Consider the following 24,066-nt stretch of genomic DNA (forward strand, 5'->3'; position numbering starts at 1 on the left):
TAAGGTGATTTTAAAATTAGAATACCGGTATGTAGTTAAAAATTGATAGACGGACACCAGACAGTCCCACTGACAACCTGAAGTGCTCTTGCGTGGGGGTCAACTGTCTAGTGATGTTTAATTTTTTTTCTTCTTCAATCTCTTCTTTAAACCTCTTGAAACTTTATTAATTGTTTTTTCTGTGTGTTTGTAGCTTTGACCGTTTGTTTAGTTTTATAGTCTAGCCAACTCCATTTGACATGAAATAAATTTAGTTCGCCAAGATTGACCATCTTTTTTGTAGTAATTTGCGACACAAATCTCTAAGCTTTTTTCGGGGTAATATGCAAGTTCATTCAGTTCTTTCATAACATCCAAGATCCATGAATAGTATATTTAAATTTTAAAACTCTTACTAGTTCTATTTATAGGCTATTGCTCCAGCCTTTTTTATCGAAATGAAGCTAAGTAAATGGCTCAAGCCTACCGTCATATCAAACATGTTCTGTTTATTAAAATTATTTGTCTCCTCTGTTTCAGTGGCATGCTTGGAAACTAGCTATCTCGAAGCTAAGTGCATGACCACTTAATTAAAACAACACTTTTTAAGTGTGAAAACACTTTACATTTACAAACAAGGATAAGGTAGTCACACACATGAAAAAATAGTATGGTATCTCAGGTAAAGCGGTAAATACAATACGTTTTTCTCAAAGAAGAGGCCTTTAAATAAAAAAACCTATTTAAGACTTACCCACAAACAATGAAGGTAACAAGCGGTTTTCCAATGTGTTATAAATGTTGTCTTTTGAAGGAAACCTGCGTTCAAATCGAGGCAAGCTAGAGTCTCATATTTCACCTTGTGACGTATGTAGTTGAATTCTTATTTCCGAATTAAATAGCTTCAAACATACAGTTCCAATATTCGCACCCTTTGATGAAAAAAATTCAGCCTCAGTGTTTAATTCTGAGATTTTAACGTCCTTTATCGCAAGCCGTTCGCACAGATCAATTTGAGCACCTTAACGCAACAATCTTAACTGTAAAAGTAACCTTAACAAAATATGGCCCCTCCTTTACAATAGTAGGGATAAAGGATAAACAGCAACCAAACAGCAGACTGCATAGATACATAAGTATTAAAGTAGTGTTGGTAGTAAATAAATTTTCTTTTAGAACAAAATGGTCAATTTATCAAACTATGTTTCCTTTGGTACAGCAAGATTACTTCAGTTTTACTGTTTGTGACGAGCGTTTCTCAAAAGAACATGGCGACCAAATACTGCCCCCCCCCCCCCCCCCTATTATATCCGTCCCAAAACCATCAAGGAAAAGAAAACAAGCGAAGGTTCTGAATTATTTCTTACACAACCGTGTGCTGAAATAAAAAAAATGCAATTGATATGCTTAACTTTGATGTAAAAATATTGGACCGACAATAAAGCATTGTGATTGGCTGATTCCACTCAGCTGTAATGGGGAATTGAAAGGTCTTTTAGTCGACGTCAGTCTCCCCAACGTTACGTCGTTATGGAATATAGAGACCTGTTCTGTTTTTTTTTTTATGTCTTGTTTTGGGTTTCTTATCGTTGTGTTTAAAGCGTTTCACCATGCGGTATTCTTGTTGTGCACCAAAGCATACTTAAACACAGTATCCTGTAAAGCTAGTAGAAACTCAAGGGTTTTTAAAATGCAAATTTCCATCCGATAATAAGTGCCTCCATATTAAAACCCTGAAAGGGACGTTGAACAACTTAGCCCAGGGTTTCTTTTTCGGAATTTTATTGTACTTTCAAGATCGGCTTATAGCATCGTGCGACAACAACTCATGTGGAAACCTCAAGATAAGAGACGAAGAGGAGAGCCTATTAATTAACAGCTGGAGAAGGAATACGGAACATACCATCAAGTACGTGCTAAAGATAACGAGGCAGTATTTGCGGAAGTCGAAGGTAAAAAATTCATACGTCATAAGTTGAAATATGACACGCTAGCTTGCCTCGATTCAAACTAGGTTTGCGCGAAAAGGCTGCCGCACTTCTAACATCACCGGAAAACCGCTTCCAAACTTCAGTGTGAATGGGTAAGTAGATTTTCTTTTGACTCGTTTCTTCTTTCAAAAGCCTCATGTATTGTAACAGTTTTCCCCGGGTTGATATTATTACGGTTGATGTAGGAAGGCACTGTATGCTCGTTTTATATCGGACGGCTGACCATTTACTTAGTTCATGCTGATCATTTCGATGGGTAAAACGAGCGATCGATAGTTCATGAATATAACAAGAACATTGAGAAGCTTGAGAAGCTTAAAATCGGGCGCTTTGCCTTGAAAGGCAGGGTTCAGTACAGCAGAAACCACGAAGCAGTTACTTAAGTAGCACTCAGTCCGACTGTGTTTGTGTAAGTCACAGGGCTTGCATGAGCTGTATTAGTGTGCATAATATAATATCTAGAACGTTGTCGAGATTGCATTATTACTTAATGACATGATGGTTTCAATTTATAAATGTATCTCACAAAATACAAATAAACGATTGAAGTAGACGACTAGACAATGTAAAGTTTTAAGACTTAGCAAAGTGCAGTGTATTGGTAATACTGTAAGGTGCGGTTTCACCTGAAGGTCGTGTGCTTTTCGGTATTTTCCAGGCATTGCACTTTGATGGGACAGTACTACAACTGTTTACCGGGGAACTACTATTGTCAAGAAAATGATCACAACTTGTTGATGAATGATTGAACATTTGTTTCATACCATTACTGTAATAGCAATTGATGAAGGCTTTTAGTCCTGAACCAAAGTATAAGGACTGGGAAATACTGAAACCCATTATCAGCCACCTTAAACGGAAATATCTTGTTGGTGTTTCAAGGAATCCAAGGAAACTTCACTCATCCCATGTATCTATGTATTGCGGTATTTTGTAATTTTTTGAGTGATTTTTGGGGATGTTTGGCAGGTGATAGTTTTTTTAAAAGAATTAGTAAAATTTAGACAACTAAGAAATATTGAAAATTTAATGTGAATTTAACATTGGAATTTGAAGTTAGAAATTGGCAGACGGACACCAAACAGTCCCGTGACATCCTGGAGTGTTTTTGCATGGGGGTCAACTGTGTGATGATGTTTCCATTTTTTTCTTCAATCCCCACTGATAAAGAACTGTTGTTGGTGTTATGTTGGTGTTATCACATGTCAAGCCTTTAACAAGGTATGAAAGAACACAAGGATTTAAATTATTCTGGTGCTCAATTTTTGCGTAACTAAAATTAATGTTACTCAAATTCCTGATGGATTCTGTCTTAAACTGTTACGAGCTTAGTATTTCCAAATTATTGCATGTCAATGTAAGGCAAGACAAGACATGCCTTGGTTCTTATGTAATTCTCTTAAAAACACCTAAGATATTGACTATAACTTTGTCTGTGCTATGGCAATTCACAGTGGGGTGGTCTTGATGTGTCTTTAACTTGTAGACTGGACTGGACTAGTAAAACGCGGACTTGTAAAACGCCTCTAGACACTTCGAATTCCTTGGCCACAATCATCTTACGGCTCTCTTCAATACATAATGTCTCAAAAAAACAGTAACCTCAGAAAGAAGTCAGAAGCAAATAAGGTCGAAAGACCGAATTTGAACATATAACGGCAAATGTTCTAATGTCACGAACGTAGGAGTCGTGTAGGCCCGTCACCTTTATTTACCACATACTGCCCCCAAATTAAAACAGTACCCTCAGAAAGAAGTCAGAAGCAAATAAGGTCGAAAGACCGAATTTAAACATTTAACGGCAAATATTCTAATGTCACGAACGTAGGAGTCGTGTAGGCCCGTCACCTTTATTTACGATTGACTGTTGATTTCTGGACGGGCCCCGTTCTACCTCGTGCGAGCAATACAAACGACTGCACTCAACAGACGTCAAGTAGTGGAAAGAAAGAAACATATACACACAACTCATAGCATCAATCCCGTTGTTTTAGTAGGGGTTTGCAGAACGAACATGTGCTATACTGCAAAAACATCTCCACGCTAAAACAGACCATAGAGTGCTCAAAGAAGCTAGAAATATGCCGTCAAAGAAACACACAAGAGCTTCAAACACAAATTGTTTCGCTCGCTAAACCGTTTAGTTTTATCCGATTTACAAGCGCTTGTTTTACAAGTCCGCGTTCTACAAGTCCGTGCTTAACAAGCCCTCGTTTTACAAGTCCGCGTTTTACAAGTCCGCGTTTTACTAGTCCTCGTTTTACAAGTCCGCGTTTTACTAGTCCGCGTTTTACTAGTCCGCCTTTTACAAGTCCGCGTTTTACCTGAGTCCGTGTTTTACTAGTCCGCGTTTTACAAGTCCGCGTTTTACTAGTCCGCGTTATACTAGTCCGCGTTTTACAAGTCCGCGTTTTACTAGTCCGCGTTTTACTAGTCCAGTCCAGTCCTCGAAATACAGTATGCCAAAACTCCCCGCCCTCTAAAGATAAGTCCTTGACGGTTCTTGTCGTTTTTCGGTGCCTATTCATCTTCGGCATCTTTCTCATCCACCGCTCGTTCTGTCCTGTGTCTGTCATCACACGAAAGAAAAGCTGATTCTCAAAAAATCTGCCACAAAAGGAAATTGACAAAAACAATATGAAAACCATATATCGAAAGTTTCTTATTCTAAAATTTTATCATACGTCTTAATTCAGAGCTACAAAGAAGTTCCTCCTTTTGAGTTATTGATACTGTTCTTACAGTACCCTCTTTCCACTAGCGAAATTTTACAAAATTCCTTCGCGGCGAAAACGGTAGCGCGAATCCAGAACAGACTCCAATCGAGAGTGGGTTAATTCAAGATTACTATTAATTAACTATTACAACATTCATTTTTAAAATAGTTTCCCAAGCCGACTAAGCTAACTAAACGTCGAGTGTATCTTTCAGTAAACAAAACATGCCGTTATGACGCCGGAAATCCAGCTCACGCATACTATACCCCGTGACTCACGCAAACCTCCGACTTACGTGCTACTACAGTCATTCCTTTCTAAACATTTTTTTTTTGACCACCACCGTACCTTTCTACCCAAAAAACTCATGAAACCGCCCGGTTTTAACCTGTTTTAACCTTTCAAAAATTAGAGCGTTCGAAACTAAATAAGATCCGTAATCACAAACAACATACAGCCGTTTACCAGCACTCTTTAAAACTCCTGAAACCCTTCAAAATCAGGCAAAATAAATCTTTGAAATAACCTTTATCAATGTTTCTTATTTTTTATTCAGTTCTATAAAATGCCTTTCATACACTACTGTCAAACAAAAATTTCAATTTCCTCAAAGTTTCAAGACAAAAGAATAACAAATATTTCGTGCACAATGTAATTTGATTAAGCCAATATTATCACGTCTAAAAATACTTCAAGCAATTCAGTGAAAACCCGTTTTTTTTTTCGTATCAACGAAAACCACTTTCGAATAATCAATACATGAAAATAACAATAAGATCAAAAGGAAGAAAGGAACCTTTCTAATTATTTGAAGACTTTCAAAGCCGTGATATTATGCATCCAATCCGCGATAAAATTTAATTACAACAAAATCCAAGTTCTCATTTTGAATTCCATTTTTTTCAGTTGATACCTTTATCCAACTTGTGAAAAATTCCATTCAAGTTCCTATTAATACTGTACATTCCCAATGTTTTGCTCAGGTCTTCAGAAGCGTCTTACTAACCAAATCTAAAATAATTCCAAAACATGCTGTACAAACATTCTACTCTTTGTGACAAACGACTTGACGACCAATTGTTCAGAAATGAAAATCGACACAGTTCTTGCTAAATAAAAAAAAAGTTTTACGGCGGGGTCAGGCTCAAAAAATATACCGCAAGATCACACCCCCATTCATAGTCAGAAACCAGCAAACCATCTTGCTAAAAAAAACACTGCGTGACATCAATGACGTTACCTTTTTCATTTACAAAAATAACTTTAACTTGTCAAAGTAAGTGCAATTTCACAATGGTGAATATCAGTACAGTATGGGGCCCAGTTCTCGGCCGGGTCCAGTTCTCGGCCACTTTGTGTTTAACGCGTTTTTTCACACTCCAGTTGAATCAAAAGAAAAAGGTATTTCCTTCAAACGATAGACTGATTCATGTGCTTTAAGTATCTTGAGTTTGATCGTTCAATTCGATATAGAAAGCTCACACGTCGAGTTTACGCGGAGGTAGGTGAATTTGCATTCCCGAAAAAGTTGTTTGTTTACGGCTCCAAATTCATGGATGTAGTTAAATTCGTATTTTATCCAAAAGCCCCCACCATACGAGCTAATTTTTGGCATGTGAAACGTAGAATAATTCAGCATTCTGCTTTAGTTAACTTTTCGTTGAACCGTTGTATTTTTTGGTCTTAATTTACTTCGAAATTTTTTCTTGCGACGTTTGCGTATTTGCCAGTTCTCGGCCACCCTGCTCGCTATCACAGCTTAGCGCTTGGTTTTTAATATAATTTCATCTGCTGCTGGCAGAATGAAAGAAATAAATGTTTTAAAAATAAAGTTCAATCTTATCTCTAAGTTTTGAGCTGACTCTTGTCTTGTCTATTATTTCTACAACACCAAAATCTTTCAAGACCTTTTCACTGCAAAATAAACCATCTAAATGCACGGGTCACACAATGCGGTTTTGCCAGAACCTGCACATAGGCAACTAGGCGCGTTAAAATCCTTCTTTTCTAAAGTAAAACAAAGCATCATAAAAATAATTTGGGATCGATATAGTATAAATAGGTTTACAGAGTGATTTTATGACTGTGAAATTTAATTGAGCATTTTTTTACAGATAATTACGCACAAGCTTTTTAGTGGCCGAGAACTGGGCCAAGGTGGCCGAGAACTGGGCCCACAAATGGAGCTTTTATTTTTATTATTGCTCGGGCAAATTAATTTTTGACCGGTCGATAGCTTTACACCAAAAAGCTGAATAATGTAGCTAGCTCTGGGAGAAATTTCAAGTTCCTGCGGTTCTTCTGAGGTAAGAAATACAAGTTTACGTCAAAAGTGGCCGAGAACTGGGCCAAGGTGGCCGAGAACTGGGCCCACAAATGGAGCTTTTATTTTTATTATTGCTCGGGCAAATTAATTTTTGACCGGTCGATAGCTTTACACCAAAAAGCTGAATAATGTAGCTAGCTCTGGGAGAAATTTCAAGTTCCTGCGGTTCTTCTAAGGTAAGAAATACAAGTTTACGTCAAAAGTGGCCGAGAACTGGGCCCCATACTGTACTTTGCCCCGTAAGCTTTTTTCTCTGTCCTTCCGCCGAAGCAAAAAAACACAACCTGATTACACATTAACCCAAAAGTCGACCAAGTGTGCCTGCAACGATTTCCTGTCAAAACTAAAATGAAAACCATTGCGGTATGCGTCACCCGTAGCGGTTTTGTAGCTACCCCAAGCTATCCCCGTCTTTTTGGCCGCGCCAGGAGACTACGCTCTAGGACGACCAAAGGGTAAAATATAAATCGGCCACGCCCGATTAATTAGTGTGATCTTAGCAGTAGAACTTAGGGTCCTATAACGCAAATTACGGGAAGAAAGACTGTGATAATCTGGGGAGAAACCTCAAAGACCAGGCGAAAAAAATTATAATTTGGTGTAAAAATTGAGCCCAAGTTTAAAGCTTTTCAGCTGAAACCGCAGGTTTCGTAATATTGTTTACAGTGCAGGTGGCAAGCGTCATTAGTTTTGCTGCTGATGACAAGCAGGAAGAACATTCCTTGCCAAGAAATTCTTCCTGTTAAAGGAAAATATTGCGCAAACTCCCAATTGTTTTGTTTATGAGACTATTAAAACAAAATATCAACGCACGGAAGACCTGCATACGGACTGATTGCTCGCCGTTGGTTGGTACACTAAGAGCTCTCCTCGTCAATTTTAGGTGCGTTTTGTATAGTTTTATGAGGAGAATTTGGTTCTAGATTTTCTGAGTTAATGAGACGATGGGTCTTGGTGTAACGTAAAATCCCAGATATATGTCCTGAGATTCTAAACCTTCATAAGAGATCTTGAGTGAGCTTCTTTGGAGGTGGGAAGGGGGTTGTAAGCAGGGAAAACAACCCTTTTGGCTTGGTATGATAAATATATGTTATTTACCGGCCGGGGAGGTCCGTACTGATAAAAACTGTACCCGAGGTCTTGAGTACGTGCTCAAGATCGAAGGTACAGTTTTCCATGACGGACCGCGCGGATTTGATTCCATTCCATTCAATTATACGCGCGGATTTGATTCCAAATATTGAGTACGACTCGATCGACGGATTAGAAAGGGTGAAGAATGCTGTTTGCCACTTAATTCCGAATAAAATAACTTCGCTAAAAATGAACGGTACTCAAGAAATGTTTAGCATATTTGATTTACATTACAGAGAATCTAGAAAAGCAAATAAGGTGATAAATATAGCACAAAAGGTGTTTAACCTATTTCTCTGACTCAAAAATGCTATCTGACTGAAAAGCAGTTCCTCAAGCAATACACACTTGTGTTTAACAAATTTAAAATCTCTGCGTTCAGATTCCTAGCAGAATTTTATTCTGATGTAGTGCCAAACTGAATTAAAGGCGTAGTGTCTACGTACGGCTCAATATTGTGATAACTAATTTGTCCGTTTTTTATCAAAGAATCTTATTTTCTTGAATGATGGCGTATAGTGTTCTGTTTTGGTAAGAAGTGACCGATAAACAAGGCAGTTTAAGTCATATATGGAGTCTGAAAACCGGGGAAGTTTACTGCAGCCGGCGTGAAAATCATTGCGAAAATGCACAAACAACTGCAAACTACGGACGGTAAACTACAACTCGAATTTCAATGTCGAAAAAATAATTAATACTCTCCTTTTAACTTCGAGGCCTTTAATTCCACTGCTGTTTTCTCCGGTAGCATTAACAATGGTTAGTGAATAGCTGTTTTTGGATTTGGAGAGCAAAACGTTCATGTGTTCGCTAGTCCGAGTAATTTCGGTTACAACATGACGTAACTAGTCATGACAAAATAAAAGATACAAAGTTAACGGAGAGAACAAGCTAAGACAACACGTCTTTTAGAGCTAAATTCTTAGTTGCTCTGATAAAAAATGCCTGTTTATTTACTAGCTTAGCTTCGCACTCAAGCAGGGATGGAGGAGCTTTACATAAAGGCTAGTTACGGCGTATATATTTTTTGTTATAACATAAATCTTATTTCGATTCAGTCTTCATTTTCTCTTTTTTGTAGTGACCATGACTAGCACTGGTTTGGCCTTTTCTGGCGGAGGTATTCGGTCAGCGGCATTCTGCTCTGGAGTCTTGCGCAAACTGCTAGAGAGTGAAGTAGAGGTCGATTACTTGAGCTGTGTTTCAGGGGGTGGTTACACAGGCACAGCCTTCTTGGACTGGAAATACAGAGAGGAAAGACGGCAAGGGAAGGAGGGTGAAGCCCGAAGAGATTGGCACAAGGAGTTCTTTGACCACATGAGAGATAGAACAGGATATGTCTGTAGCTGGAAAAGGCCATTCCAAGGAATCTTCGACACAATAATTCTGTTCTGGCTTGTTATTGTGGTCATTTTCGTGCAGCCTTTGATCATATGGGGATCATACGCATGCCCAGTAGCCTTCATAATCGACTTCCTTTTTGGAAAGTACCTACGTGACATAGTGGACTGCGATGCTAAGGCGGAAGAAACCATCCGAAAACTTTGCCTTGCTCGACAGGGAACTGAGGGGGTTTACACCGTCATTCTATTCACCGTTCTGCTCATGTTATTCATCACATTTTATGTCCTTGCTGGATTAACCCGGCTTTCTCCACTTCTGAGGCATTTCTTACGTCTTAGTCAATACACTTTTGGTGCGCTTCTGGCGCTCACTTTCATCCCGTTTGCCATTCAGGACTTATTTTATAACATGCCACTGTGGGCAGAGATCCTGTTCGTGCCTATTGGAGTAATAGTGTGGTTGGTTCTTCCCCTGCTACGAAGCAAAACATCTTATGTCCTGATTCTTTTCTTTTATTCTTATGTCACGCACTTGAAGGTGTACAAAGGCCAAGAAATTGGAAATGTTATCCCAATTTCTGACAGGCTTTTTAATCGGTTGCTCTTCGTCTCCGGCTTTGTCTTATGGATTGTCTCTATTGTGGCTGTAATGAATGATAAGCTTGTGCACATTTATAACAGGTAAATCAGATCAGTCAAACACAGTTTGTCAAAAAGACCATTAGATAAGAGACAGAACGCCCGTAGAACTGTGCAGTCCTATTCGTCCTTTTCGATTTATTTTTACCACACACAGTGGATTTGCCAGTTTTGTCTTTTAGGTCTTGGATTGGATATATATAACCAATCATGGTAGCCTGCGAACAAACAAGTTTGGGAATACACGCAGGGTACGTAAACGAGTCGGCCTGCGAAGAAGGCGGGCGAGGAGAAGTCTGGGGCAAAGGACTCGTTCACTCGGCTTCGCTACTCGCGCGTGTATTCCAAAACGTGTGCTTCCTCGCAGGCTACATTCATGGAAAAGGTGGTGTTTATTTTAGCCAACCACCTGCAAAAACATGTTTTTTTTACGATCAGTGTAAACAGAGCTCAAAAAGCGTCTATGTAGGAGATACCTTACATGGATCTGAAAACATCGACTTTTCTTTTTCAGATGGAGACTTCAGAGAGCGTTTTATCACCGCAAGGGACTGGGACCAACTGGTTGTTCAGGGATTGAGCTGCAAGATGTATGTCCTCTCTGGACATGAGTAGTGTAGACGGAGTCACACAAATACCACCTCGAATTAGACGCTTTTATCGCAGCTGGAGTGCGTTTTTTGGCAAGTGTTAATGAGTCACGGTAAATTCCCCGACTTTGTTTACCCACGCGGAAAAAAAACAAAATTTGCATACCATGTTCAGGCAAGCCCTTGGCATGTTCAAACAAGCCCGTGACTGTCACGCTCTCAACGTAATTCGACAAATACCACACTGAATTAGACGGCAATGAGTCATAATTGATATCACGTGCATTAAATCAAAAGAACAATAGTTGTGCACGTGTAAAACAATAGATTTTACATTCCAGAGTGCTTAGAACTCAGATTTTAAGCACACAGGAATGTAAACAACTTACTAACGTCTAAAAATATCATTCGGGTAAACCCCCGACACCCTCGCACAAATTTGCATGCCGCTCGCGGCTTCATGTCAATTGAACATTTGTGCTTTTTAGTTACATGGCTTTCAGCAAGACCTTGTTGACCGCGAACAAAGCAAGTCAATTTGACGAGTTTGTTGAGCAACAAATTGAGCGAATGCCTCAAATGTCGGGCCCACTTCGTGAAGTTGTCCGTAATATACTGGATGAGCCGATCCCTCTTGAAGTGCAAGAGCGATTGCTAAAACCGTTGCTTGCACAAAAGTATCACCCAAAACCACCTCAGAGACTTCGTCGTAAGAAAAAGAAGGAGCAAAAAAGGAAGAACATTCAAAATGAATTTGATCCTTTTTTACCTCACGAAAATCGGGTGGAAACAAATTATCAGAATGAGATTTTAAACCTTCTTGATGTCGCGGAAGACGAGGGGGAGGAAAATAGTGGCCGGCGTTTTATTCGATGGCGCTTTATTAGAGGTCTGGAAAAAGACCTTACACCAAACTTTATGGAAAAAATTCGAGAAAATGTAAACACAGCGTTTTATATCAGGCATGTTTACTCGTATCAGTTGCGCAGCATTGAAGATGATACGGTCATTATTTACTACATTAACAAAGGCTCACCTTGGATTCATAAGCTTTCTGCAGCGGAAAAATGGTTGACCGAACAGGAGACAAAACGCCTGGCCCCTGACAATATTAAAAGACCTTCTACAAAGTGGAAGTTTGAAAGCTTTTTTAATGTTGATGTAAAGGTTGTGCTTGACCGTCAACCGCTGTTAGGCACAGGCCCCTTACCAGACTGGCTGCGCAACCTTGCTCATGGCCGGTCGATGGTGGCGCTAGATACCTATCAAGATAATTTGTGTCTATGGCGTTGTATTGCTGTGCACCGAGGAGCGCGTATTGAGCAGCAGCCCGAGGTCTCGCAAAGAGTTTTTTCAAACTCGAAACTGTGCCGACTGACTGTCCAAAAACATCTCTTGATGAATTAGATAAAGTTGAAAGGCATCTGAATCAGGGTGCCGCTTTCTCTGATTGGCTCGGCATCCGAGTTTATGAGCCTGTGAGGGTAAAAGATGAGGAAGTCGTATGGCATCTAAAAAGAAACCCTCCAGCTATGCTGACGAACATTCTGACAATCGGAATTTACGAAGGGCACGCGTTTGTCATTAAAAATATTGAAAAGTTAGCCAATACGTATGCATGCGCCCATTGCAACGCGAGATTTACAAAAGTTTGTAACCTTAAACGGCATTATCAAACTTGCAGCCAAGGAAAAACAATAATTGATTGCCCGGGCAAAAAGGTTGAAGAACCACAGACAAGCTTTGAGAAGGCTTTCTATCCAAGCAATCAAGCTTCCAAAGAATCGCTTCGGTGGCTTGACCAAGAAGCCAAGCGGCGGAAAATTCACATTCACCACGCAATGTGCGGACATGGTGGCGAGCGTTGGGTTGAGCGCGCACCTGTCGACGGGTACGACCCTATTTCCAAAACTGTATTTCAATACCACGGCTGCCACTGGCACGGGTGTCGAAAATGTTACCCGCAAGATCGTAACAAAATCATTGACCGCAACGACCAAACACGCGAAGACAGGTTCAAAGCCACAATGAAACGTACAAGATTGCTACGAAGGGCCGGCTACCGCGTGATCGAGGCTTGGGCGTGCGAAGTAAGGAAAATCGTTGTTGATACACCGCGGGCGCAAACAAAAAGCTACCCGCACGCGATTTTGTACGATTTCGAGGCGTATGGCGACAATAATCAGAGAAAGGAACCAACGCCAACACTCACGATCGAAAACGCACACGTGCCAATCTCGGTAAGCATCGGTGACACCCTTGAAAGAGAGCCCACCCACATCTGTGAAAGAGACCCCGCGGAGCTGGTCCGCAAGTTTATGGAAGAGCTGGAGAGACGCGGAAAAAACATCCGGGCTCAAGTAAGAGCGAAATTCATGCCAAAAGACGTTGGCCTGCTTCCAAAAGCGCAGCGACAAAAAATTGAGGAATGGTGCAACCAGGTACCTGTTGTTGGGTTCAACTCTGGCAGTTACGATCTGAATCTGATCAAAAATAACTTTGCAGACCGCCTTGCTGACACAACGGGCAAAGTCAGAGTGGCAAAAAACTGTAACAAAATCATGTTCTTGCTCACTCAGGGCTTCCGTTTCCTTGACATTATCAACTACCTTGGGCCAGGAACAAGCTATGAAAAGTGGGTTAAGGCATACGGATGTGAGGCTACGAAATCGTGGTTTCCTTATGAGTGGTTTGACTCCCCCGAGAAGCTTGACTACCCAGGGTTGCCAGATTATCTTGCTTGGTATTCAAGGTTGAAAAACTCATTTGTGCTTAAACTTTCAGAATGGCGAGCCTGCAAGAAGCTGTTCCGAGAAAAGGGTATGCGCACCTTCGCAGACTGGCTGCGCTATTACAATAACCTCGACGTGTCTCCTGGCCTGGAAGCTCTTGAAAAGATGAAAGCTTTTTACGCTGAAAAGAGGATCGACATTTTTAAAGACGCAGTCAGTATTCCAGGAGTTAGCTTACATTACCTGCTCAGAGGATCTGTTGAAAGAGGGGCTGAACTTTATTCTCCTTGCAAAGAAGCTTACGAAATGTTGAAAGAGGCTGTTGTTGGAGGACCAAGCATAGTATTTACAAGGTACCACAAAGCAAACGTAACAAAGATCAGAGATCACCAGTACTCTGCTCCGCATCTTTGCAAAAACATTGTCGGTTACGACGCAAATGCTCTTTATTTATCAACAATGTTAGAAAACATGCCTTGTGGAAAAGAAGTAGTCCGCCAATATGCAGGATTTGAAGCTGCAGAGGCTAGTTTACTTACGCAAAAACTTAAGCATGAAAACTGGGCCGAATGGTTCGGATTTGCTGAAGTTGATATTGAGATTCCAAAAAAATTATGGAAAAAGTTTGAAGAGATGCCGCCATTCTTTTTAAACAAAGAGGTTCCAGGCGAAGCTGTTCCACAACACATGTATGAATACTTGAAAAAAACAAAAAGAAAACGTGGAGATGGTAAAAAGCTCGTTGGAGCCCTTTCTGCCAAAAAAATTCTTTTGTATGCTCCACTGCTGCGCTGGTATGTGGAACACGGGGCAGAGATAACGGCGGTTTACCGAACGATTGACTACCAACCGAAAAAGATCTTCCGCTGGTTTGTGAAACAAGTGACAGAGGCGCGTAGAACAGGCGATGTTGATAAGGTCAAGGCCTTGCTGGCTGACGTGTTTAAGCTGTTAGGAAACAGTGCTTACGGGAAGCTGATAGAGGCACTAGAACGGCAAACGAATGTGATATACACCAAAGATGAGAAAGTAGTTGATAGAGCTCTACGAAGCGCGTATTTTAGTGACTTAGATGAAATCGGGCAAGCGTACGAGTTGGAAAGCCGCAAGCCCCGGATAACAATCAGCAGGCCTTTTCAAGTTGGGATCGCGGTTTACCAGTTGGCAAAGCTGCGCATGCTCAAGTTTTACTACGACTTTTTAGACAAGTATTTTGATCGAAAGGACTTTGAGCTCATTCAGATGGACACGGACAGCTGTTACATGGCCATTTCTGCTTCGAAGCTTGAGGACATCGTAAAACCTGAGCTAAAACAAGAATTCGAGGCCCAAAAAAAACAATGGCTGGCTTGGGACAAGTGGAGCGGCCGCACACCCGGTCTCTTTAAGCTAGAGTGTGTGGGTAGCTGGATGATTGCGCTCTGCTCAAAGTGTTATTTCATCGAGGAACCAGAGGGTGAAAAAAAGAAGTTTAGCACCAAGGGGATGTCAAAGAAGCAAAACGAAATAAGATGGCAAGGATTTAAGGCCGCTCTGAATGGTCATAAGGACATGGCAACAAACAGAGGCTTCCGTATGAAGGAAGGAAAAATAGTAACTTACGAGCAGGAAAAACTGGGTTTGAGCGCCTATTACGACAAACGTTGGGTGCTTGAAGATGGAATACATACCGAACCGATTGAATATCACGTTTAGCTGGCATTGACTGGTGGAAGGGCGGTATCAGGAGGTACGACGAGCAGCTCCTCGCGTACAAAGCCACGCTTGGGGCCATCGTGCAAGTAATACAAAACAGGTTCGTTCGGTTTCATTACAGCTCTTTCAAGCGAAAAGACTTTCAAAGACCAGATTGGATCGGTGGCGCGTTTTCCGCCCCCTTCCAACTCACCCGGCTGGTACAAATATCTTACATTCACGGAGGAGGGGAGCTTTTTTTCGCTCTTACCAACAGGCCTCAAATAAGGAGTCGACGGCTTGGCAGCAACGGCTTTTAATTTAATAGCTTCTGAGGGTTTTTTGCCCGTCAGCCGTGTAACTTCGTTGTTCAGAGCGGCAATAACTTCGGGTAGCCTCTTAACCCACGCTGTCGACCGCTGGCCAGATGGCAGGTTCAACTCGACACTGTACTGATAACCAAACAGGCGCTCTGCCAGTGTGCGGTTAAAACGTTCAACAATGGCCTGATCTCTGTGAACGTTAACACGCCCGCGTCGAATGGCTGTTTTTTGATTTTCCATTTCTTTGGTAACAGCGCCCATGAATTCGCGCCCGGGGTCAACTTGCAGCATCTGTGGCCATTTCAGTGCACTACGCCTGTAAATTGCCTGAAAACCTTTTGCAACCTCAGTTGAATCTTTGGAGGTCAAAGGCTCGGCCTCTTTGTAACGGCTGGCAACGTCAACAACAGTCAGAGCGTATTTGTAAACTTTTCGCCCTCGCGGCAATCTGTCATGAGGAAGAAAAAGAAGGTCCGCCTGGTGGACCGCGTTAGGAGAAGATACGTCAAACTTTGGACGAGGAACGTATCGTGGTGCGGGAAGGTAGATTTGCCAAAAAGCTTGTTTTCCGAGCCACCTTTTTGCAGTATCTTCGGAAACCTTTGTGGCTTTGGCTAATTTTTTTATTGCAGAAATTCCTTTCCAGTATCCTTGCGGGCTGTAGTAACGTGACTCCAATTTATTATTTTCCATTTGAACTTAAAAGACTTAATATAACATGGAAGAAAAAAAAAATTCGTTGATAGCACTTGTACCCTTGCAGGCTTTAGTGATAATATGACTACGATTTATTATAACTTTGTCAAATCTTTAAGCCTCAAGTGGCTAAAAGACAAAAAACCATTTGTTGATGACCCTTATGATGTGCTTTACGGGGCAGAACCATTGTCAAAAAAAGATATCCAAAATTTCTGTTTGGTTCTTGTTGCGAAAAAGAAAACTTTTGAACCAATCGTTTTTCAAGAACCTCACGGTTTTGAATATCTGGAAGAGACAGAAAGAAGATCGATTTCGCCGGTGCCGAACTTGTCATATTTGAAAACAGTTTTAACAAAAAACCGTATTGTTTGGCAAGATTTTGATCCATCAAGGCTGCGATTTTTGGCAAACGTGGTGAAAGACTGCCAAAAAAAAAAACATATTAACTACACATGTTTTTTGTATTTTTATTTTAAAAAGCTACCAGATTCTTGGCCAAAAAAAGAAGAAATGATCAAAAAGCTGGAGGAAAATTTGACGAAAAATGAAAAAACGAAAAAAACTGCCGAAAAACATTTTCAAGATTGGTGGGAGCGAGCGCTGTCAGTGTGATTTGAGTAACGCAGTTTTGTTTTTTTCGAAGAGAAGGCACTGTACTTTTTGACGATTTCTTGGTATTCTTCGTCAGAAATTTGTCCGTCTTCAAGGGCCGCAGAAGTGAGAGAGTTGATTGCAAACAGAGTTTCTTCCGCAAGTGAAAGTATTTTTTTGTGTTTTTTTGCTTTTTGCAAGAAAAACTTGACAGTGACGCCCAAAGAAGTTGAAGTGAGAGAAAAAACTGTTGCTATTCCAATCAAAGGCCCGCCAACGACAATGCCGACAGCGGAAAGCGAAGCTGCGAGACCTGAGCCGGTAAGAATCGTCGCGGCACCGCCCGTTAAAGCGCAAGCTGTTTGACAGCGAGTATGCCAGCGCTTGAATTTGGCGGAAGTCTTTTCGTAGTGGGCCTGCTGATTTTCCAAGGTCAGTTTCATTGCCTTGATTTCGGCTCGTCTGTATTGGGTAGCGGGGGCCATTATACTTGAAGACAAAAAAATTTTTTTTTTGATTTAATCACAATAATGATTAACCCATTTTCCTGTTTTTTTGTTATAAACTGTGGCTGAGCAAGAAGGGTCTTGGTTTTCTGAAGGGTGAGTCCAAAACTTTTTGCTGAAAAACCCCGTTTTGGTGTTGAAAGCGCCCTTTGCTATGTCTCCTGACCAATATTTTTCAAGAAGCTTTTTATCTCCACCGAGAGCTCCTGTTAACAACATGCCGAGATCTTGAGCCTGCTTAAAACCAGGAATTTTCTCACCGACCTTTTTGTTGATCGTTTCACCGACACCCAAGCCGACCTTCTGCTTTGACGCGATAGTGTTTCTTGCCAAAGTGTGCCCCCACTGGCGCTTGTTTTTGGGAATTGCATCAAGCGCCTTCACCATTTTTCTGTCTGCTGTATGTTTGCAACCTTTCACGTCTTTTTTTCCTTCGCACACGGAATAATCAACGTCGTGTTGCATCGCGACTGCGTCTGTCGCCCCGGTAGGCTTCTGCATGATTTTCAATATCTTTCCGGTCTTCGGATCGTATGTAAGCTGCTTTTCAAGAGGATTGTAGGGACCAGTGTAGTTGTGACCTGGTAGAGTCCAACCTTTTTTTGGTTTTGGTAGCTTGCCGATGGCTTTGTGAATGTCAACGCCTGCGCCCGTTTTGTTTGAAACGAATCTTGTTTTCGTTATTCCGCAACTGGCGCATTTCACTTTTAACATTTTTCGGCCATTTTTTGTCATCTCGATTTTTTCGCTTCCCTCCACATTGGGAGTGAACTGTCTTTCTTTTACGCAATAGACTTTCATTTATATACTGTAGAAAAAATTTCTGTTTTTTGCTTGGCTTTCCAAGCGCCTTTAGGAGTCCAAAAACCTTTTACCGGGTCATAACGAACAACCTTTTTTATGCCGCAACTGATGCATTTTGCTTCAAGAATTTTTTGACCTTCGATGTTTATCGCAGTTCTTTTGGTATAAGGCTCGTTGTAAGTGCAACGCCTTTCTTTCACGCAGTAAACTTTTTGAATTTCCATTTATTTTTTTTTGTCTTTTTTTGTTTAATTTATGTTCTTCGAAAATATTTGACATTGTCGCTCACTCCTTTGAATGCTTGCCCCGCAAGTTTCGCAGCTGCCGTTGCAAACGAGGGAGAGGGGCCAGACAAAAACATGCTTGCACCCTCAGCGATTTTGTCAACCAAGCGTGTCTTGTGCCTTGCTAAAGCGCCTCCTTGGCTCTGGCTTTTCGAAAGGAACCTTGTTTTTGTGATGCCGCAGCTTTCGCACTTGGCTTTCAACATTTTTCGGGCATTTTTGGTTATTACCACTTTTTCACTGCCGGGCACGTTGGGAGTAAACTTTCTTTCTTTAACGCAATACACCTTCATTTTATACTTGATGCAAAAAATACTTTTTGACCACAGCTTCGTTTTTCAACAAATCACCAGAAAACATTTCAAGAATTTTCTTAAACGACCGCCCTTTGTTTCGTTCGTTTAAAAAAAGCAAACAGTAGTAACCGCACCGCACGCTTTTTTCCCACTGAAGCTGGTTGTCGTTTCGCAAAAAGCTCTTTTTTCCTTCTAGAACAAGCTCATTTTCCCATTCTGCGGGTGGAGGCAAACCGAAAGAGTCAAAGTACTCATAGCTTTCTTTTTCGCTTTTTTGAAAGCAACAAACCCAATGGGTACCAAGGCCGCCCAAGTCGTCCATGTTGATTATGCATGGAGAGTGATTATTTGGCATAAATTCGTTTCTTGAAAAAATACCTTTTATCGGAATTTTGAGTTGATCACACCACGCAAACAGGTCAAAATCAGTTAAAGGAACGTCCTTAAAATTCATTTTTTTCTCCCCAAGTTTCAATGAATGGAGGCGGCCGCCGCATCACATTTGCAGGCTGGACCCTCATACCATTTCCACCTTTTGGTTTTACCTGCAACCCTTTGCCAAAAACTGCGGTTTTGATGATTTTAACTGCGTTTTTAATCTGCGTTTTGCTCATTTTCAGATCAAGCCCCCTTTTCTCGCTAACGGCTTTTTGAATTTTTTTGATTTGCCGCGAGGTCAGATGCAAAGAGTCTCCATTTTTTCCCGTAATGTCTTCGTACTTCAGTCTTAGCGTGATTGATGTTTTGTTCAAAAACGCCTTGGCGAGGCTGTTTTTTTGTCCCTCAGAAAGCGCGACCTTGTGTGGGTAGTAAGAAGACATCGTATATATATTTTGTAAAAAATTTAGACAATAACCAGTTCGTTGCCCACCTGCTTCAGAACCATTTCGCTTTCGTACATAATAGCAGCAAATATCGTGTAATCCTGGGCATTTGCCGCTTCATTTAGCTTGAAGTGAAAACTCAGCTGCTTCGGGTCGTTTGTCAGGTTATCTTTGTTTTCTCGAAGGTCAAAGTAAAGCAAAGGGTAAAGTGTGTTATAGTTGGTTGGCTGTAGCTGGACTCCTGTATTGTAATCATTTGTTCGGTAACGGTAATTCATCACATCGTTGAGGATTCGCAGCTTGAAATTTTCGTCATACTCCAGCTCAGGATAAAACTTGGAAGTACCGTACTGCAGCCTGCAAGTAGCGAGCTTTGCTGAGTCATCTCCGTCAATGTCAAAAGTGTCAAAAAAGTACGGGTTCTGGGTAATAGTGTTCACTCTTCGGGTCTGCTGGATAAAGATGAAGACATGCTTTGCGTTTTTAATTCCAGGACTTATCTGCCAAGTTCCGAAAGCAGTGCGTTGGCTGGTGCTGGGCTCCACCATTTCACTCATGTAAGTCCACTTTCTTGGTTTTAAAAAGTCTTTAATAGCAAGCATTTGCCCTTCACTCGTAAACTGAAGCATTGGAACCCACAGCTCAAGAGTTCTTACAACAATTCGCCTGTTCGTACCGTCGTTTTGCCAAATCAGTTCTGCGTCAGACTGAAGTTGTATTTCAAGCTCAAGCGGCATTGGAGGCAAAAGCTTGTCACTGAGCTCTTCGAAAAAAGAGTACCTGTTCAGAGGAATGATAGTGTTGACTGTTAAACCCGCGTGGGCTAACGCCCCTCTTGCTTTAGCTCCCTCGTTTGTTGAGGCTGCTTCTGTTCTGTCATTATTTGCCGTGTCAAGATACCAAAACTGGCTTTTTGCCACACTTCTGGAATAGTCATCTGAAAAATCTAACAAGTTTTTGATAAATATCAGCTTGTGAGCGTTGTCAACGTTATAAAGGGGTTTTCCCGCAGATTTTACCACAAGTTTATTTATCAAAGAAAAAGATCCATTAATCGGCGCTGAACGGGTGTCTCCTGCAACAGCCGTCCCATCTGCGGTTACTTCGAATGTAAAATCTGCACGGATGTAAGCGTTGTACCAGTCGAACCAGTTGTCTCTGTCTGGCATAGAAAATTTGTAGCCACTTTTTGCCTGTAGCTGATTGTTTCCAGGAATTGTTATGGGCTTGTCTAACCCAAATCTCATGAACTCAGTTTTTTCCAAAAACTTTCCGCTTCTGAACATCGCTTCCAAAACCCGGTGTATATATTATCCACAAAAAAATTAATTTTCTGAAATGATTCGGTTCACCTTCATCTCTGCTTTTCTTTTCAAGATATTTTCAAGCTTTTGTCTCGACGTTTGGTTGAGTCCTTTCTCCATAGTTGCTTCTTTTTTTTTTCAAAATATTTTCAAGCTTTTGTCTCGAAGTTTGGTTAAGTCCTTTCTTCACAGTTGATTTTTTTCGAGAATCAGGTGGAAGAGTTTTTTTTCTTTTCAAAACTTGCTGAATTTTTTCCGCGCCGCGCTCTGCAACTTTTTTGGTAGTTTCAACTGCTTTTTCAGCAGCTTTTTCAGCGACTTTTTCAGCAGCTTTTTTGGCTGCCTCTTCAGCCTTTTTTTTTCCCACTTTTTGCAAATCGTTTACCGATAGACAATAAAGTATCTCTTACGACCCCGGTTCCTTTGTGCCGATATCTGTAGTGACCTCTGTCGTAAAACCTCGTCCATTCGCTTGGGTGGTTCATCCTATACTTTTCTCAAAAAATCATTTTTCCTCTTCAATAAAAATGCTCAAAGCGACAGGTTGATCGTTCAAAAAAAGATCATTTCCAAGCCCGTCACTGATTCTGATTCTTATCGAGTTAATTCGGTATTTGTTAACTGGATGCCACAAGAGTCGACGGGGCTCTTTCGAAAATGGATAAGATATTTGAAGAGTCGATGTTGACAACGTGTACAAAACATCGTCTTCAATGTTGTCAACAGCTCTTGAAACAAGGTCGCAATGAACATAAATCCAGTCTACCCCTCTCGTCAAGTTTGGAACATGATCGCCAACGTTGTTTGCATCGTTCAAGATTTTTTTTCAAAACCAATAAGATCTGAAAAATCACCTTCTCTTAAATCAAGCTCGTAATCATTTGCAATCAAAATTGTGACTCTGTATGTCGTGGTATAAAAATAAAGTTCAAAAATGTCTTTTGAATCATCAGTTTTTCCTGTAAGAGTTTGAAAAGCGTCGTTCAAGTCTTTGTAATCATACATTCCATCAGGAATGGTAACATCAATCCAGTCTGAGTCACTTTTTTTCTTCCATTTAAATTTGTTATTGTTATATTTTTCTGAAACATTGTACCAAGAATAGCTCATTGTTACAAGCTCGTTCATTGCCGCTTTGTACCTTTTTGAAGGGTCCAAAACAATTGAGGGTGTAAAGTGAATTTTAAAGTCATGAGGTTCATTTTTTGCATCATTTTTTTTTGCAATCGAAGAGTTAAGCAAAAGGTTAAGATGTTTCATCCTATATACTTATCAAAAATTTTTTTTGCTTCTTTTGTTGTCAGCGCTTTTTGTTTTGTTAACATTTGCAGCAATAAAACTATTTGTCTGCGCAACTTTTTTGAAGTGTTTCCTGCATCAATTGACCCGAGGCTTATATGAAGTCTGTCAACAAGGTCGTTAACATCAACAACACCGCTCCCCTCTTGATCCGGGGGTTCTTTTTCAGAAAATAAAGAAGATTTTGCTTTCTTTTCTCCCCTTCTTTCTAAAATTTCGTCTCGGGCTTTTTGTATGTCTGGAATAGTGTAACCGTGATATTTTGATTTCGGGCTTTTCACGACATAGCCGGGGTTGTCTTTATTTTTCGTTAACATGCTGTTCAGCACCTGCAAATCAGTTGATTCTGATCCCTGGATTCCTGGTTGTTGTGGTGTTCCCCATTTGGCTCGTTCAACCGACTGAGACAAATCTTGCGAGGGTGTAGCATCTCCATTTTTTGCATCATCACCCCCTTCTGCATCATCATCACCATCATCCTCATCATCATCTTCCTTTTCCGCAAGAGGTGGGGCTGGTGATGATGTTAATGGTGGTGATGATGTTGGAGTTTCGTCTTCGAAATCTTGGTCAGATTCCACCATCGAATAGTCAGGCACTTCTGGTGACGGCGGCGGAGTTGTCGGGGGCGTTTCTTCATCTGGCATAAAATTTTCACCAAAAGGGTAGTTAAAGTCAAAATCATCCAGGTTATAGTCTGGCGCTTCTTCAGCATCAGTTTTTTTTCGTTCATCCGTTTGCGCTGTAAAGGCGCGGTCAAACCTTCGTGTCAGCGGTTTAAATACCTCCTCACCTGAAAGCTGTCCAAATTTTTTTTCAATCGCTTTGTTTTTCATTGCAGTAAGTATTTTTTCATTTTGCTGCTCAACAGCGGCCTTTTTTTCAGCAAGTGTTCGCCATTTTTTCATCGACATCTTTTTGCGTATATATATAACGACTAAAAAATGAAGATTCCGAATTACGATCCTGAGTTTTATTCGCAAAGTGCTTTCAAACAGGGGCATACAAGCATGCCATCTGACACTTTTCGCATGCTTATTTGTGGTCCAAGCAACTCTGGAAAAACAAACACTCTTTTACACATGCTTTATGAGCTTTTGGTTTACGACAAAATTTATCTTTGTGCAAAAAATCTTCATCAAGAAAAGTACCAGTTGATTCTTGACGATTTTGAAAAAAGAGTCAATCCTGAAACTGGTTATGAAGTTATTGAGGCAACCAACACCGTTATTCCTCTTGAAGAACTCACAGATGACAACCAAAAAATAGTCATATTTGACGACATGGTTTGTGAAAGCAATCAAAACGAAATCATCAATTACTTTATAAACGGAAGACATCGTCATTGCAGCGTCATTTATCTTTCTCAATGTTTTTTCAAAGTTCCAAAAAATATCCGTGACAACTGCAGCCATTTTTGTATTTTTTCTTTTCTTCCAAGAGAAAATAATCGTATTGCTGATGAGCTTGGCATAGACAGAAGTCTGCTTGATCTTGCAACAGAAAAAAAATTCTCTTTTTTGTATCACGACAGGCCAAAAAAAACAACGAAAAAAAATTTTGACGAATATATATAATGGGTGCTTTCAACGGAGACACAGGTCATCCTTCAGACAGCTCTTCAACAACTGGCCCTCCCGGCCCCCCTGGCCCAAGAGGTTCGATTGGCCCTGCTGGGCATAAAGGCGACACTGGCCCCCAAGGCCCCCAAGGTCCTACTGGTCCTGCTGGTCCACAAGGTTCTCGCGGTCCTACTGGCCCCGCTGGCCCGAAAGGCGACACTGGTCCTCAAGGTCCCCAAGGCCCAACTGGGTCAAGAGGTTTCGTTGGTCAAAAAGGCGATAAAGGTGACAGCGGCCCAACTGGCTCTACTGGTCCTGCTGGTCCACAAGGGCCCCAAGGTGCAACTGGCTCTGCTGGCCCCGTCGGTGCAACTGGTCCTGCTGGTCCTGCTGGTCCAAAAGGTGAAACAGGTCCAACGGGGCCCGCTGGTGCCACTGGGCCTGCTGGG

The 24,066-nt window shown here is 41.1% G+C and overlaps 2 protein-coding genes across 3 annotated transcripts; both read left to right on the top strand.

The window, feature by feature from the left end:
• Positions 1 to 1,978: 1,978 nt before the first annotated feature.
• On the top strand, positions 1,979 to 10,488 carry LOC144647214 (uncharacterized). 2 transcript variants are annotated; one of them, XM_078506978.1, is made up of 2 exons: positions 1,979 to 2,062; positions 9,229 to 10,488. In XM_078506978.1, exons 1-2 carry the CDS (start codon positions 2,059 to 2,061, stop codon positions 10,173 to 10,175), a joined length of 951 nt encoding a protein of 316 aa, XP_078363104.1. In that variant the 5' UTR covers positions 1,979 to 2,058; the 3' UTR covers positions 10,176 to 10,488. The 2 variants fall into 2 exon arrangements, with proteins under 2 accessions (XP_078363104.1, XP_078363105.1); XM_078506979.1 differs by lacking the exon at positions 1,979 to 2,062 and adding an exon at positions 7,851 to 7,896.
• A 2,014-nt stretch (positions 10,489 to 12,502) lies between these two features.
• LOC144647582 (uncharacterized) lies at positions 12,503 to 15,146 on the top strand. The gene has a single exon (XM_078507370.1). The coding sequence runs from the start codon at positions 12,561 to 12,563 to the stop codon at positions 15,144 to 15,146; it is 2,586 nt and encodes an 861-aa protein (XP_078363496.1). The 5' UTR covers positions 12,503 to 12,560.
• The last annotated feature ends 8,920 nt before the right edge of the window (positions 15,147 to 24,066 follow it).

This window comes from Oculina patagonica, chromosome 3, assembly GCF_052425735.1.
Source record: "Oculina patagonica isolate OP01 chromosome 3, crgOcupat, whole genome shotgun sequence".
Lineage (NCBI taxonomy): Eukaryota > Metazoa > Cnidaria > Anthozoa > Scleractinia > Oculinidae > Oculina > Oculina patagonica.